The sequence below is a fragment of the Chanos chanos genome, chromosome 6 (assembly GCF_902362185.1).
Source record: "Chanos chanos chromosome 6, fChaCha1.1, whole genome shotgun sequence".
Classification (NCBI taxonomy): Eukaryota; Metazoa; Chordata; class Actinopteri; order Gonorynchiformes; family Chanidae; genus Chanos; species Chanos chanos.
Genome location: NC_044500.1, coordinates 13,752,958 through 13,767,136, shown reverse-complemented (window position 1 = coordinate 13,767,136; position 14,179 = coordinate 13,752,958). Strand labels below are relative to the sequence as shown.

Sequence of the window (14,179 nt, the reverse complement as noted above, 5' to 3'; positions counted from 1 at the left end):
GCTTTGACCCCTGTATTTACTGAAAAGGTTAGAATGGAACTACACTGTGTCAGGGCTTTAGTCTTATCACAGACTGTAAGATTAATCCAAAAAAAAAAAAAATTCAAGCATTCATTGTTAATGTATTAATTTTAAAATATGTAATTTACTTTAGACATTTAAATAAAAGTTGTGCAACAGCCAGCGACTGATTAATTCAGCTTTATGGAAGATACTGTATGGAGGAATAAAGATATTAAAAGGGCAAGAAGTGCAACAAGGTGTTATGTTGAGGATTATATTTGTCCATTTAGCTGATGGCACAAAATGGGAATGTTTACACATTATTGTTATAAAAAAGTGCAGTTTAACTCAAAAGGAAGTCACCTAATAGAGGTGTGTTGACCACACTCTCCCAGGAGTACAGTTAAAGAGTTTGTGTTTTTCCCCTGTTCACTCATTAACAGATCGATTAATTATTAACCTAATCCCCCCAGAGTTCTACCTAAGTGTTGTTTGCGTGTATAGGTGGCAAACAAGGTTACTTTGGCATTGTGGCATATGAGAATACATTTGCCACTGAGCCAACACTCAGTCATGCGTCACTGATGAGGACAGCAGACTCTTGTGTTGAGTCCGTCTGTGTCAACAAAAAATTTCTAGATTGCCCCTGCACAGTGAACTCAGAACACTGGTGTTTTATGATGATGATAATGATGATGATTATAATAGTGATGATGATGATGATGATGATGATGATGATGCAAAAAGCAAAGAAATACAAGGAACACATGCACACAAGCTAAAGTTGAGCTGAACTATAAATTCCTGGCTTAAATAGACAAACACAACATTCTGTATTTTATTAGTTAATATCTTACATTAAAGTTAACGTTAATTTGGTTTGTTCAATCATAATCAGTTTTTTTTTTTTAAAGATTTTTTTCATTCAAACTGACAAAATTTCACAGCATAAAAACTCTAACAGGAGCAAAAATATTGTTGAAAGTGTTTCAAACACATTATAAAGGAACTGATATCTGTGTACTAAACTAAAGACTTTCTCTGAAATCCACATTTAACATGCTTAAAGTGCTAAACGACAGCCAATAACTCCACAGATTGTTGGGACCAAAACACTAAGAAAAAAAAAATTGAACCCATTGATGTCAGTCAAAATTCATACTGTGGACTGTCAGTTGGGACAAGGCGAGTTCCAAGTAGGTTCAGGCGTGTGTGTGTGTGTGTGTGTGTCAGACTGTGTGTATCTTAAGATAAGGTGAGGAAGAGTTTATGTTAGTAACTTTGTCCCTGATGTTACTGTGTGAAAGATAAGCGCACAACACACTGCTGCAGCATTGTGTGAATGCTACAGTATAATCCTCTGTCTCCTTCCCCCTCGCCCGCCTGTCATTTTGATCCTAGTGTCATGCTTTAAATTGAGGCCACATTTCCAAGACATCATACAATTCTCTCTGCATTATTCTGTGTTTTAACTCTACATTTTATTTCTTCAGTTTTATGGTGACTAAACATTGACTAATCAGGGCTCGCCCTGGAAGAGAGACTGGATAAGGCTTGCGTGTGTATGAAAACATGAAGTGCTTTTTTAAAAATTTTCTGGCGTGTCTAAGTACTTTGTCAAATATGGTGGAAAAATCAAACTTTTGAATTTTAATTTTAACCATATTGAAGTCTGGAGTAAGTTGATTCTTATGAGATCACTGTTACTTGCTGTCATGGAAACATAATGGATCAATTAACCCCTCCACCCAGCGGGTGTCAGTTACATTTTATTTCATTAAAGACTTTCCCTCGCAATGTCTGAACGCCAAGTTTTTGTCATGTTGAACAGTTTCACTGATGCAAAGGTCAGAAAAAAAGTCAAAGAAAGCAGGGAATGGAGTTTCATGTCGGTCTGCGTTACTGATCTTACAGTGCTGAATCTCTGACTGCACCATTTGGAAAAAGAGCTTGGTGCTATTTGGGAAGAGCAGTGTAATTTTTTCATTATTTGAACTTTGATCATCTCTGTCTGTATCATCTAAAAAATAAACAAGATGGGCCTCATATCCTCCGGTCAAGGAGGTCCTAAAAATTGACAGCCACCCACTCAGTACATGATATGGGGACATCTGCTGGTTCAGCAGTGTAAGTGTTATTCTGGACAGAGCAAGTAAAGGCTCATAAGAGATTTAAAGGTGTAGCAACACCTTTAAATCAGCGCATTTGCCAAAATCTCCAGAAATATCTACAGTAATGATACTTGAATTTAAATCCATACAACTTTTTTGCATTGGACACTGAGTATAAATAATTAAATACAGGACTCTTTACTTCATTATATAAGTACATTTTCACAGTTCTCATTCTGTACCTCAGTAATTCATTTAGCTCTTACTTTTGTTTCGTGTCTTTTATCGTACTTTTGACTCCTCAGCGTTTCTTAGACTCTGCAAAAAGATTATCACAATGTAACACAATATACTGTGGAGTCAAATGTAAAACTTTCTCCAAAAAAAAAAAAAAGAAAAGAAAAGAAAAACCTTGAGAAAAGTAGAGGCAATCAGAAATAAGTTACACAAGTAAAGTAGTGGAATACAGCTTCTGTAAAAGAGTTATCTTAAAAACTGTTGTATTTATGTATCTATATACAATATCCATGCCCAGCCTTTTTATATATGTATCTATCGCTCGTTCATAGCTCTTGTCCATTATTCAGATCCTCTAATTATTCTTATCATTTTCACATGGTTGTTTCAAGATATCGACTGAAAGAATAATGACAGTAATTTTGTAGTAAGTGTATCCTTACTGATACTCATGCTGTTCTTTATCTCAGAAACCAGACAAATATGTGTATTGCAATGACGTTAAAACAATGTTTTCAGACAAATGTAATGTTTTAATACATTCCTCTACTGAACTCATGCCAGTTATTTCAAGGATGCCTAAAACTTTGGAGCAATGTATGACAAACTGACTTTGTAAGGTTGAGTGTGAAGCAAAGTCCCATAGGGTGGATTGCTTTGCTATGACTGCATGATGTTTTGTGTAATATTAGAGGACAAACCTGCAAAACTTTCTTTTGCATTTAGACATTTTAATTTTCATGAGACAAAACATACATACAGAGGCAACTTGTTGTTGTTTTTGGCACATCAGGGGAACAGATTACACATGAATACCATGAGACAGACAGATTTAACATACAGACCATTTCACCAGGTACAGCACATTTTTTTATTAAAATGTTAAAATATTAAAAGCTCCGTACGTTGCTCAAGGTGGTGTGGTGTATATTAGTTTTAAGCATGTAAAAACATATACACATACAAGGGCTTGTATGATTTTCAGTCCTGTATATATCCATATATCCCATATAGTCCCATATATCATTACTATCCTTGTAAAAAATATCAGTCCTGGAGCCATGCAGATATTAGTTAGATTATTATAATGGATCAAGCACTAGGGTTATGTCACCAAAGTCAAAAGTTAAGATATCTCTCTATAAATCAGTAGGATCATTGAAAGCATTGAAGGAGTTTATCAGTATTTCAAAAAAAAAAAAAAAAAAATTCAAATACACAAAACATGTCTTCTTTTACCAAGTACTGGTCATTTAAATGCAGACTTTAGATATCAACAAATTTCGGGGATATTTTCTTGTTCAATCCACACAATGCATGATATTTCAAAGCCATGTAAAACTTGTCGTCCCTTAACCCATAAACAAGTGGACAAAGGCATCGCGGGGCAAGAATAAAGACAATGTAATCAAAGTATCTCAAATCTATGAACATTCTGAAGTCAATATCCATCACAGTTCCCTCTATGAACGGACACCAGAGCTGAATCAAACAGAGCAGCAGCTGTGCGGCGTGAAGAATGACCGTTTTGCGGCCTTTAGAGGTTGATTTCTTATCTGATGATGCCTCTTTCGCCGCAGCCATTATTTTGACATATGTGAAGAGTATAGTACAGGACATGATCAGAAAGTACAGCTGAGAAATGACTGATCGTAAAAGACTCTGCCACTTGTGAACAATGAGCATCTCCACTTGGCAAATTTTGTTCTGCGTGTAGAAGCTAAGAGAGACAGAGGCAAAGAAGATAGATATGATGACGATGGACTGGATGCAGCTTAAACTGTGGACGACGAGAAGACAGTGAAAGGACCTGCGTATGGTGTATATGTCGGCGTGACGCAGCGGCATGCAGATGGCCACATATCGCTCCAGACACATGGCTGTCAGCGTGAGCGGGGTGGCAAAGGTCAAAACGCCCATAAGCACACAAATGATAACACATATCCAAGCAGGCATGGGCAGCACAAAATAGCTCAAGAGCAACAGGATATTTGTCACGAACAGAAAGAGCCAGTCGCAAAGCAGAGTGTGGACAAAAAAGATGTAGCGCGTGTTTGTGCGAAAGTAGTCCTTTTGGAAGAAAGTGAAGATTAGTAAGGTGTCAGTATAAAGAAAGACAGCAATTAACACTTCTACAATGATGACTCTCTCGTTGATCGCTCGAAGTGAAGGACTGCTGTTCAGACCTGCATTCATTGACGTGTTGTTCACAGTCATGGTGCACACAGTACGATGCAGTAGCAGTTAGTACCTATGGAGTTACCAAAACAAAATTATTGAGGAAAAAAGAAAACAATTTAATGGTGTTTCCATGCTCAATAAACTCTGTGTCTGAAAGTCAAGAGTCTCAATACTCTCCTCCTGCCAAGCATTGCATTATATTTTTAAGGTCCACCGAGTAGGATTTCAAACACATGTCTGACAGAAGAATGTAGCGCATGACATTTTTATAGTCTTTTGAACTTTGGGACAAATTCTCTAGGGAATGTCATATTTACCTTTAGGCTATGTTTTTACACTAGCACATTCAGATCAGTAATAAGTTCAAGATGGATTTGTGTACTGTGTTTGTGCATGTTTTTAACATATGTAAAACAGCATCTTAGTACTGGATAAACACATTTAGTTAGTGGTTTTGTCATTACCTATAATCTTGTTACTACTTTCCCATGCAAAACCTTGTTTTAAATGCAGAAATCTGGACTTCTTAAACACATGTTATATGCGGGTGCTAAAGAAATTACAAAGTGGAAATACATGCTCTTGTCTTAATTATTGTTGTCAAACCTGATTCTGTTTTGAGTTTCTTTGTAAAAGGTTTCAGCTCACAGTAAATGAGACATCTAATTTTGAGAGTTGTCTGTCTCAAAGCCAGCCTGCTGTACTGCACAGACGTTCATCATTTTAATGGTCTCAGAGGCCTTGCCACAATAATAGTGTAGTTTTTGTCTGTACATGTTTTTAGGAATATGTTAAGGTTGCAGGCTAAGCCTCCAGGAAGTGATGTAACGTCAGCCACGAGTAATACGCACTTACTCTGACTCTTAATCAGAAAAGCACCAGAATACAGTGTTATCTCTTTATGTGGCTGAAGATAGAGAGTGTTCTAACTCTGCTCATGGCTGACGTAACTTGCCTCTCTCAACTCAAAACATGGGAGCAGTGCAGGAAGCAATCTTTAAGTCTTCACGACAATCATACACGCAGTGGTATCTGCAGATTCCAGGCAAAGACACATGCAGTCTGTCACTACACAAAAACTGCAAAGAAACCTATTGAAGGAGAATATTTAAAAAGTGTTGTTCTCTGAAAAAAAAATAGTGCCACGAAGTAGACTCTCCCTTTGAATTAGTTTAGCCCTGGTTTCTATATACACATTGCATAACAGGTTGTCCAGTAGCACTGTGGACAACACTATTGCTCAGCAACATTGGATACTGCAAGCACTACAAAGGTCTTAAAAATTCGATTTAAATGTCCAAACAGTTAACATTATATCAGTTGAGTTTATTGCTTTCAAGAGGTATGCGGCTGTTCAAGTGTCAGTGCCTAAGACTTTGCGGTATGAGGCCAGAAACTGCAGCTAATGGTCAGTGTTAACATACAGGACAATGGAATACCTTAAGTTAATTAAGTACATTAAGTAAGACAGCTAATGATGACCTCTACAGTTGTTTGTGTAAGAGAGTCTCTACTGAATGTCCTGTTAACAGTTCCCTCAGAGTCGCCTTAGCTCCTGTGTGACTAATTAGTTCTAATGAGAAAAATTCAAACCTCTTACATTATTAATGCCTGGCCCTTAGTCTAGGACTTAATTAGATGTGTTATTTGTTTGTGAAATTTACTGAAGTGTAAAAAAACATCAGTGAGGATTAATGGCTGCATAAAGTATTACACTGTCATCCTAGTGTCTTTCCTGATTAGGTTGATGAAGAACATAAATCAAATGTATGTTGTATATTGTCCTAATTACTTGACCTTTGAGCTTTAAACAGGCCTCACCACCAAAACCCAAATGTATTTTTAACACTACAGCTACAAATGTAGTGATGTACATTTTTGATGGTGGCCTGACCCAGAAAAAGTGACCTGGCTTTGGATGGAATTTGGGCTAATTATAGATTGGTTGGTCCTGTACTTTTGGCCTTTGATTATTGGATTATTCACCTCCATCCACTGTTGTTCTTGAGGATATGATGACCTCTAAAATTGACATGCAAATATTACCATACACTTCGTTATAACAGAAAACTCCACTAAATGACTGACTGAATTCCAAAAGACTTTTGTTTAAGACACTGAACAAACTACCTTCTTTAACCATAAATGACCAGAGGGATGAAATTTAGACTTGCCTTTAGTCATCCAAAGTGGTGAAATGGCCTTCAAAGAGTTGTGGAGATACATTTTTAAAGATTTTTAATCCTGTGAATTGACCACAAGATTAACCACAATAGTGCCTTTGTGTCCAGGCCCTTGATGTACATTTAAAAAAAAAACCAACTGCAAATCATGACATAATTAAAGTTTATGCAAAGTCCCCTGTCTCCACCCCAACTCCCAGTCTGGACTTTTTCATCACCTTATTATTCAAAGCAGCCTCCTAAAACATACTATAAATGTTTCTGACCAAGAATTTCTCGAGACTTTTTTCTCATCACGAGCATGTACAGCATATACTAAAGGTAACCTTTCATGGATAGTTCCGCATTAACATATTAACGATTGAAGCATACTAATAGACTGCTCGCAGGTTGGTTAGGTGTTAGGTATATCTGAACCATTATGGCAAATAATTTATATTTGATTATATACCTATCATATAACATGCATTTCATATTTATGTGGTTTCTATTTCATAATTTTCTCTTGTGCATATTCCTGTTCTGAATTTCGGGTAGGTTCAGGCATCATGGAGGGTAATAGCAGCCATACTGAGAACAGCAGTGACTATCAGATGCAGTTGGTTAGTGCTGACCCAGTGAGAAGGACCCTCTCCATGGCTCTGATTCAGATTTTTGTGTGGCCTTTCATTTATGTTAATGTCCTCATGATCTTTACCTTCTCCAGGAAAGAAGCGTTCCGAACAGAGACACGGTACATACTGTTTGGTCAGACGCTCGTGATGGATTTGATTTTCCTTCTGCTGACAGACTTTGTTGTGATTCTCTCATACAATCTTACACTGATGCCAATGGGGTTTTGTATCCCTCTGTGCATGATGATGGAGATGGTCACAAACTGCACACCACTAACTATCACTGCTATGTGTGTGGAGCGTTATGTGGCCATCTGCATGCCACTCAGACATGATGCTATTTCTACCACCGGCAGGACGATGATTTTGATCCTTGTGATTTTGATCATAAGCTCCTTAAAGCCATTTGTGGACCTTTTCATCCTCGTTGCCACGGTGTCGCAGGGTTACCTGGTTCAGCTCACCCACTGTCACTATGAAATAATGACTCCAGTAAGATGGCATCGCTTCATGAGGGGTGCTTTTTACATCTGTTCATTTTTGTGCATTTTTTTGGTAGAAATTTTTTGTTATGTGATGATTGTTCTGGCTGCACAGGCTGCTTCTAGTGACAACAAAAAGTCAGCATCAAAAGGACAACGAACACTTTTACTGCATCTCCTTCAGCTTTTCTTGTGCACCATAGAGATTATATGCCCCTATATCGAGGCCTTTGTTATAGAGATTGATTTTCAGTTATACTTGACAGTTCGCTTTTGCAATGTACTTGTGTTCAACATCATCTCTAGGGCAGTGAGTCCACTCATTTATGGCCTGAGAGATGAGAAATTTTATGCAGCAATGGTTTACCACACCAGATGTAAAATGACTCAGATATCCTCAGAAACGTAAAAGTAAGCAGCCAAAAACAGACATGCAATCAGAGGAAGTTGGCCCAGATTTGGATTAAGAAGCAGAAGAGTAAAGAGTAAATCTTTATTGCAACTCAGAACAAATGTTCTGCAGGATGTTCAAAAAGTATTCAAATCAACAAGTCAATAAAACAAGTGATAAGAGAGAGATAAAGTGTGATGAACAATGGACTCACACTTACACTGATTACAGTGAAAAACAAAATCATTGCACGTATTGGTGGGGAGAGAGTGTGGGTCTATGCAGAAAGTTAAATACCCCTGAAGCCTGGTACATTCTGTACGCATAAGTCAGGACAGTAAATGTTGCCTCTTCTCTGTTTACTAATGTTTCTAAACTACTGCTAGGGTCAAAGGAACTTTTTGTATTAATCTACTCTAGTAACATGCAGTTTTAATTTGCTAACAGCATTTACATATGTGTGTTTATATATATATATATATTGAGAATCAAAATAATGTGCATAGATGGAATGTCTGAATTGACAAGAGTGAACTGAAAGCAGCAACAAGTCAGTGTGTCTTGAACAAACTGGTCTGCTACTATAAACAAACCTAATGTATGAGCAGCCATGGTCAGGCATGCGTGTGTGACACTGTTCAAGCTGGAGCTAAACCATGTTGCTCAGAGATTTTCTGTGTACTTAAGCTTTGGCCTTGTTGTTTATCTGCACACTGCTTGCTTTCACACATAACTACCAGTGTGACATTTAGCCTACGGCCGGACTTGGCCAGGCTTCGTGTTACAGTCTGAGTTGCTTTATTTGAAAGTTCTGTTATGAAATAGCATACAGATATGGCAGGAAATATTAAAATGATTTATTAAAATATGTTTGTTAGAAATGTACATAACTGAGATTTATTCTGTTATTTCTATTGCTTTCTAAGGAAAGTTTGTGTGCATTATTACTTGTAATCCTATGATTTAATTTTCAATTAATAACCATACTATAAATTATTTTAAAAAACCATAGAGAAAATGTTTCAAGTGTCCTGATGAAAGGCATTTTTTTTCCAAAATGATTCCTGATTTCAGGTGAAATAAATTGCTAATACCACTTCTGTTGTAAGATTGCTTGATTAATCTTTGGAGAGCATACCACAAGACTAACAAAATGAAACTTCTTTCTGAACATGTTTAGAAGGGCCAATAAAGAAGCAAACTACAGAAGTTGTGTCCCAAAGACCCTTAGTTACAGAGCAGTTAGATACAAGCAAAGGCCAAGACGTCAGATAAATCTACATGAATTACAGAGTATTATCTGGCTATTTAAACACACATTTGAAGGAAAAAAATTATTATTAATATTTTTTACAGAATTTATTACATTTATGTGCATTTTACAGCAGAAGTTTTAATATGAAACTATACCATTAAAAAAAACTTACTTGTTGTATGCAGACATCAAAGTTATCTACTGAAATCGTTTAGTGTTTCGTCTGTCGAAACAACAGAACAGTTTGCTCTGTCTTTTACTTTAGCTTCTTAATTCTTAATTTTTTTTTTTTCGCTTTGTGTCCTTATAGATACCTTTTTAAAGTTAGTCTTAGTGTATATTGCAAGGCCTGGTTAGACTGATGTGAGGTTGCCAACCCGCAACGGCCGACATGTGTTTGCGTTCCAAATAGGACGTGTTTACCATTTGTTACCAACTTTTCTCTGCTGACGTAGGGTATAGTTGCACGTCAGAGTACACCTCGCCTTGAACTTAAATGAACGATTCGCCGATTAGGGTTTTGAGTACATGGACCAGTTGTTTGTGCAGGACAGAGGTCGATGTTGGGCAGCTGTATAAAAAGCCCACCTATGTGTAAAAATTCATACAGTTCCAACTTGGATCAGTCAGGACAACCTGTGATTATATGAACTCGAGATAGCTTAATATTTCAGGCAAGAAGAAATTTTAACACTGATCAAAATTTTTATTTCAACATTGATCAGAGCCTTTTTAAATACTGAGAAAAATCAACGACGCGCAGATTCATTCGAACAGACCACACAGCACTCGTCTGACCATGCAAGCCTTTAGACATTGCAGTTTGTGCGTAAGTGGGGGCTTCCTACAGAGTCGGACCGACTTCCTCCTTCTCCGCTCAAACATGGCTGCACTACGGCGTGGAGTTGCGTACTTAAGTTTACTGAGGTACGTTAGTCATACATTATTTTGAAAGTTTCAGATGTTAAACAATATTGTCTGTACGTATTCCACATGAGCCTGCTCTAAGCATGCAATGTCATCGTTTCGTTGCTCTTTTAACCCACAGAAACACGGCCAGTGTGCTCTGCAATAGAAAATCGACTAAGCAGCTGCTTCGCGTTCCCGAAACCGCCAGGACGAGAATAGTGTCGCTGAGCGTTGGCAGTGCTCTATGTTCTGTGCCTCTCACGCAGGTAAGCCTCATGATTCCATGTTACAGATATAGGCCGTCTGTTTCTTCCCGGTGACGTGACCCTCGTTACAACAAGAACAACGACATTAATAGTTCTCTCATGAGAATTAGGCCTGCTTAATGACTCTACTTCCTCTCTCCTAGCCAGTGGAAAACCTCTCCCATGAATCCTTGATTCGGAGAGCGTCCTGCTTGGTTACAGACAGCGCCAACACTTTCCTCTCCCAGACCACGCTGGCTCTTGTGGATGCCCTCACACAGTATGCCAAAGTACGTAGTCATTAATCTATCCCGTATTTTGAAATAATCAGTGTCATCACTGTCATGACTTGCAGCTCTAATCAGTGACCAGTTTTAGATGTGTTTTTGGACATCAGTAGTTATCACAGAACCTGCTCATTCATCACTGTGAGCAGTTAGCCAGTTTCAACATTAGACTGGCCTAAGTTGATATGTTCAGTATGATTAACCCACTGGCCACAGATTGATTGTGAGCAGCTGCTTGTTTCTGATGATTTGCCCTGCGTTTCTTTTTTTATTGTCGTTCAGCTGATGTTTATTGTAACAAACCATATTCTGTCTCTATAGGCTCTGCACACACTTATTGCTCTCCAGAAGCGTTATTTGGGCTCAATTGGAAAACTGACTCCAGCTGAAGAAGACAGTATTTGGCAAGTGATCATTGGCCAGCGTGCAGAGGTAAATGCAAGTGGCAGTTTTATTGTGGGCATCAATTGTTATGCTTAAATCAATTACATTACATTTCTCAAAAATGAAAAGTATATTAGCATATGTGTCATAAACCTGTCATGAAAACCCAAAGCATTATTAATTGAGCCATGGTTTTTATTGTTATTATTTTTTAATCTGTTGTCAGGTGGGTGATAGGCTGGATGAATGCAATCGTTTTGAGTTAAACTGGATGAATGCCATCACTGTCTGTGAGCGTTCAGCTGAAGCAGCTTACAGTGCAGGTATGTATTCATTGTGTTTGATCCCAAAGGACTATAAAGATCTAAATTCATTTGATACTGTACTAATTACAGTCCAAAATATGTGAATTGCTGCAACATTTGCAAGAAAATGGCTGATATTGGATTTAGTGAGTAATAAATAAAAAAAAAAAAAAGATCAGTTTGAACTGACAACCTGGTCATCATTTGCAGGAGCAGAACATGCATTCACATCGATAAAGACAAACCTCCAAGTGGCCCAGGCTCACGTGGAGGAGGCAAAGCAACTTGTAAAAGACGCGGAGAGGAAACTCGCCGAGACCAAAGCCGAGGAGATCCAGAGGATGGCAGAATACGCCTCCACCGTCGACATAACCGCAGACGATATTCCCGAGGCCTACTTAAGAGAAGACTAAGCCTCCCCCCCCCCCCCCCCCACGTTATAGGAAAAGCTTCAGAGAATCAGACCGAGTCCTCAAAGAAGTAAATGAGATTGAATGTGCCAGGGACGTTCCTGATCTGTAGGATATGGCGGGTCTTTTTTGAAATGTAATGTAGTGTTCCACTCTGCGGTCATGCATGAAAACATCCGGTTAATGTTTTGATCTGTTTTGATCCTGGGTTGTAAAGGAAAGATTTTCTTTTGTAGTTTTGAAAGTTTGTGTACATATTCCTGACCAAGGAATTATATTTAACATTCATTTTGATTTGGTAAATCTTTGAAATCCCCTTAGGATCTTACAGCCTTAAAGTTAAAAAAAAAAAAAAATCCATATTTATGTGATAACTATGACAGAAAATCAGCCTATATGATGGTAGTGTCTTTAAATCTTATTTCTGCTGGTAAGTAAATAAGTATTGTATTTACAGATAATGCTTGCATCACAGATGTACAAAAAACTGGATGACCTGCCAGAAAGTGACAGCATGTTTTCTTTGTCAATTTCTCTTGTTCAAGTTACTGTGTGACTGTGTTAAATATCATAAATGCATGAATAATTTTTTATCATATTAAATAAAGAATATTTTTCTACATGTCTTGCCTCATATCGTATTTACTTTTACAACTGCAGGTTCAAGGTATCTCATTAGACATGATAAATACAATTAAAAGAGCATCTGAAAGACATTACTGTACCCTATAGAGATCATTTTTTTATGGAGAAGCCATTACCACTTCACAGAATAGCAAGCCACTTTGAACCTATTCAGTATATTGCATTTATTAATACATAACACATTAATAATCTAATGTTTTACAAAATAATTTTTGTTTTGCATTTTGGACATTGCGCTAGTTTTAACATTGTAATGTCCGTTAAATGACTAAAAATCTCATTAGGATCATTTTATTTTTTGATTAAGGAAAGGCTTTCATTCTGCTCCACACCCAAGTGAAGCAAAGCACATTAATTTGGCTTGCTTAAATTTTCTTATTATAATTAATCAGTACACTATTACAGGGTGGTTTAGAATGATGGAGAAGTAATGTCTCTTGTACCACCTTGGTGTGCAAATGTTTGCTTTAGCTTTGCTCAGTGATGTGGTTGGCAGTAAATTGCATTGTGGGTGTGCACTGATGTCATGTTTTGGAACAGTAGCTGTGCAGGAAAAAGCTTACCATACAATTTCTTGGGAAACTGTTGTATAAACTCAGTCCACAAACCAGAGATATAATGTAGTTAGTGACAGATTTTCAATGAGGCAAGGTTTAAATTGTTTGTGTTTTTGTGGTTTCTGTAATAACTTCTAATCAGTACTATTTATGCCAAGGGAAACAACTTTTTATATCTTTTATATGCATGAGTAAACATTTCCAGTCTTGTTCATGTTGTACAATCACAGACTTTTTCATATTTCCATGCCATAATTGACTGGAATGCTTTTAGTCTCATCTGACTCAAAGAGCACTATAAAACAACTTGATTATATTCACTCAACTTTTCATCACCCCTTCTTGATATCATTCTTATATGCTCATACATTTGAATAGGCATAATCTCTGATACAAAATATAACCCTGCCTGCTCAGTTTAGCACAGATACACAGAATTTGGGTACAACATCTATGTTACTCTACTTTTACCAGAAGCAGGGTAATTCTAACCTTAACTTGGAGTGCAAAGAATCAGTTGGAAAAGATTGTATTGTAATCTTTGATTTTTGCGCAATGATGAAAAATGCAAAAGCTTTTCATAAATGACAGCTTTAACGAAACCCCATTACCTGACATCTTATGTCTCAAGGGACACATCTGTGCCAGTACAAGAGGAAGTAAGTTAATGTGTGTAACAGTTTTATGGATCAATACATTGATCCTGTAATAGCATGCTCAATTTATATACTTCCTCAGACAAAAAATGAATGAAGTGAAGACATGCAAGTAGATATGTAAGCTGTCACCTGCTGGTGTAGGACTGGGAGCAGTAAATTATCTCAGTCAATAATTTGAGACAAACTTGACTTTCATCCAGGAAGATGTCTTTTAAAATATTGTAGGTGTGTGCTCTGCATTGATCTTTCTGATAGGTTCCTTGGAGACATGATATTTATTAAAAAAAAAAAAAAACTTTTTAATGGTTCAGTTGAAGATGT

The 14,179-nt window shown here is 37.3% G+C and overlaps 3 protein-coding genes across 3 annotated transcripts; 2 read left to right on the top strand and 1 right to left on the bottom strand.

The window, feature by feature from the left end:
- Positions 1-3,617: 3,617 nt before the first annotated feature.
- Positions 3,618-4,568, bottom strand: LOC115815083 (odorant receptor 131-2-like). The gene has a single exon (XM_030778050.1). It carries the CDS (start codon positions 4,566-4,568, stop codon positions 3,618-3,620), a length of 951 nt encoding a protein of 316 aa, XP_030633910.1.
- Positions 4,569-7,263: 2,695 nt separating this feature from the next.
- LOC115815082 (odorant receptor 131-2-like) lies at positions 7,264-8,220 on the top strand. The gene has a single exon (XM_030778049.1). The coding sequence runs from the start codon at positions 7,264-7,266 to the stop codon at positions 8,218-8,220; it is 957 nt and encodes a 318-aa protein (XP_030633909.1).
- A 1,838-nt stretch (positions 8,221-10,058) lies between these two features.
- Positions 10,059-12,617, top strand: diabloa (diablo, IAP-binding mitochondrial protein a). Its single transcript, XM_030777839.1, has 6 exons — positions 10,059-10,384; positions 10,506-10,632; positions 10,776-10,901; positions 11,220-11,330; positions 11,509-11,605; positions 11,798-12,617. The coding sequence occupies exons 1-6, from the start codon at positions 10,257-10,259 to the stop codon at positions 11,998-12,000; spliced, it is 792 nt and encodes a 263-aa protein (XP_030633699.1). The 5' UTR covers positions 10,059-10,256; the 3' UTR covers positions 12,001-12,617.
- Positions 12,618-14,179: the final 1,562 nt, after the last annotated feature.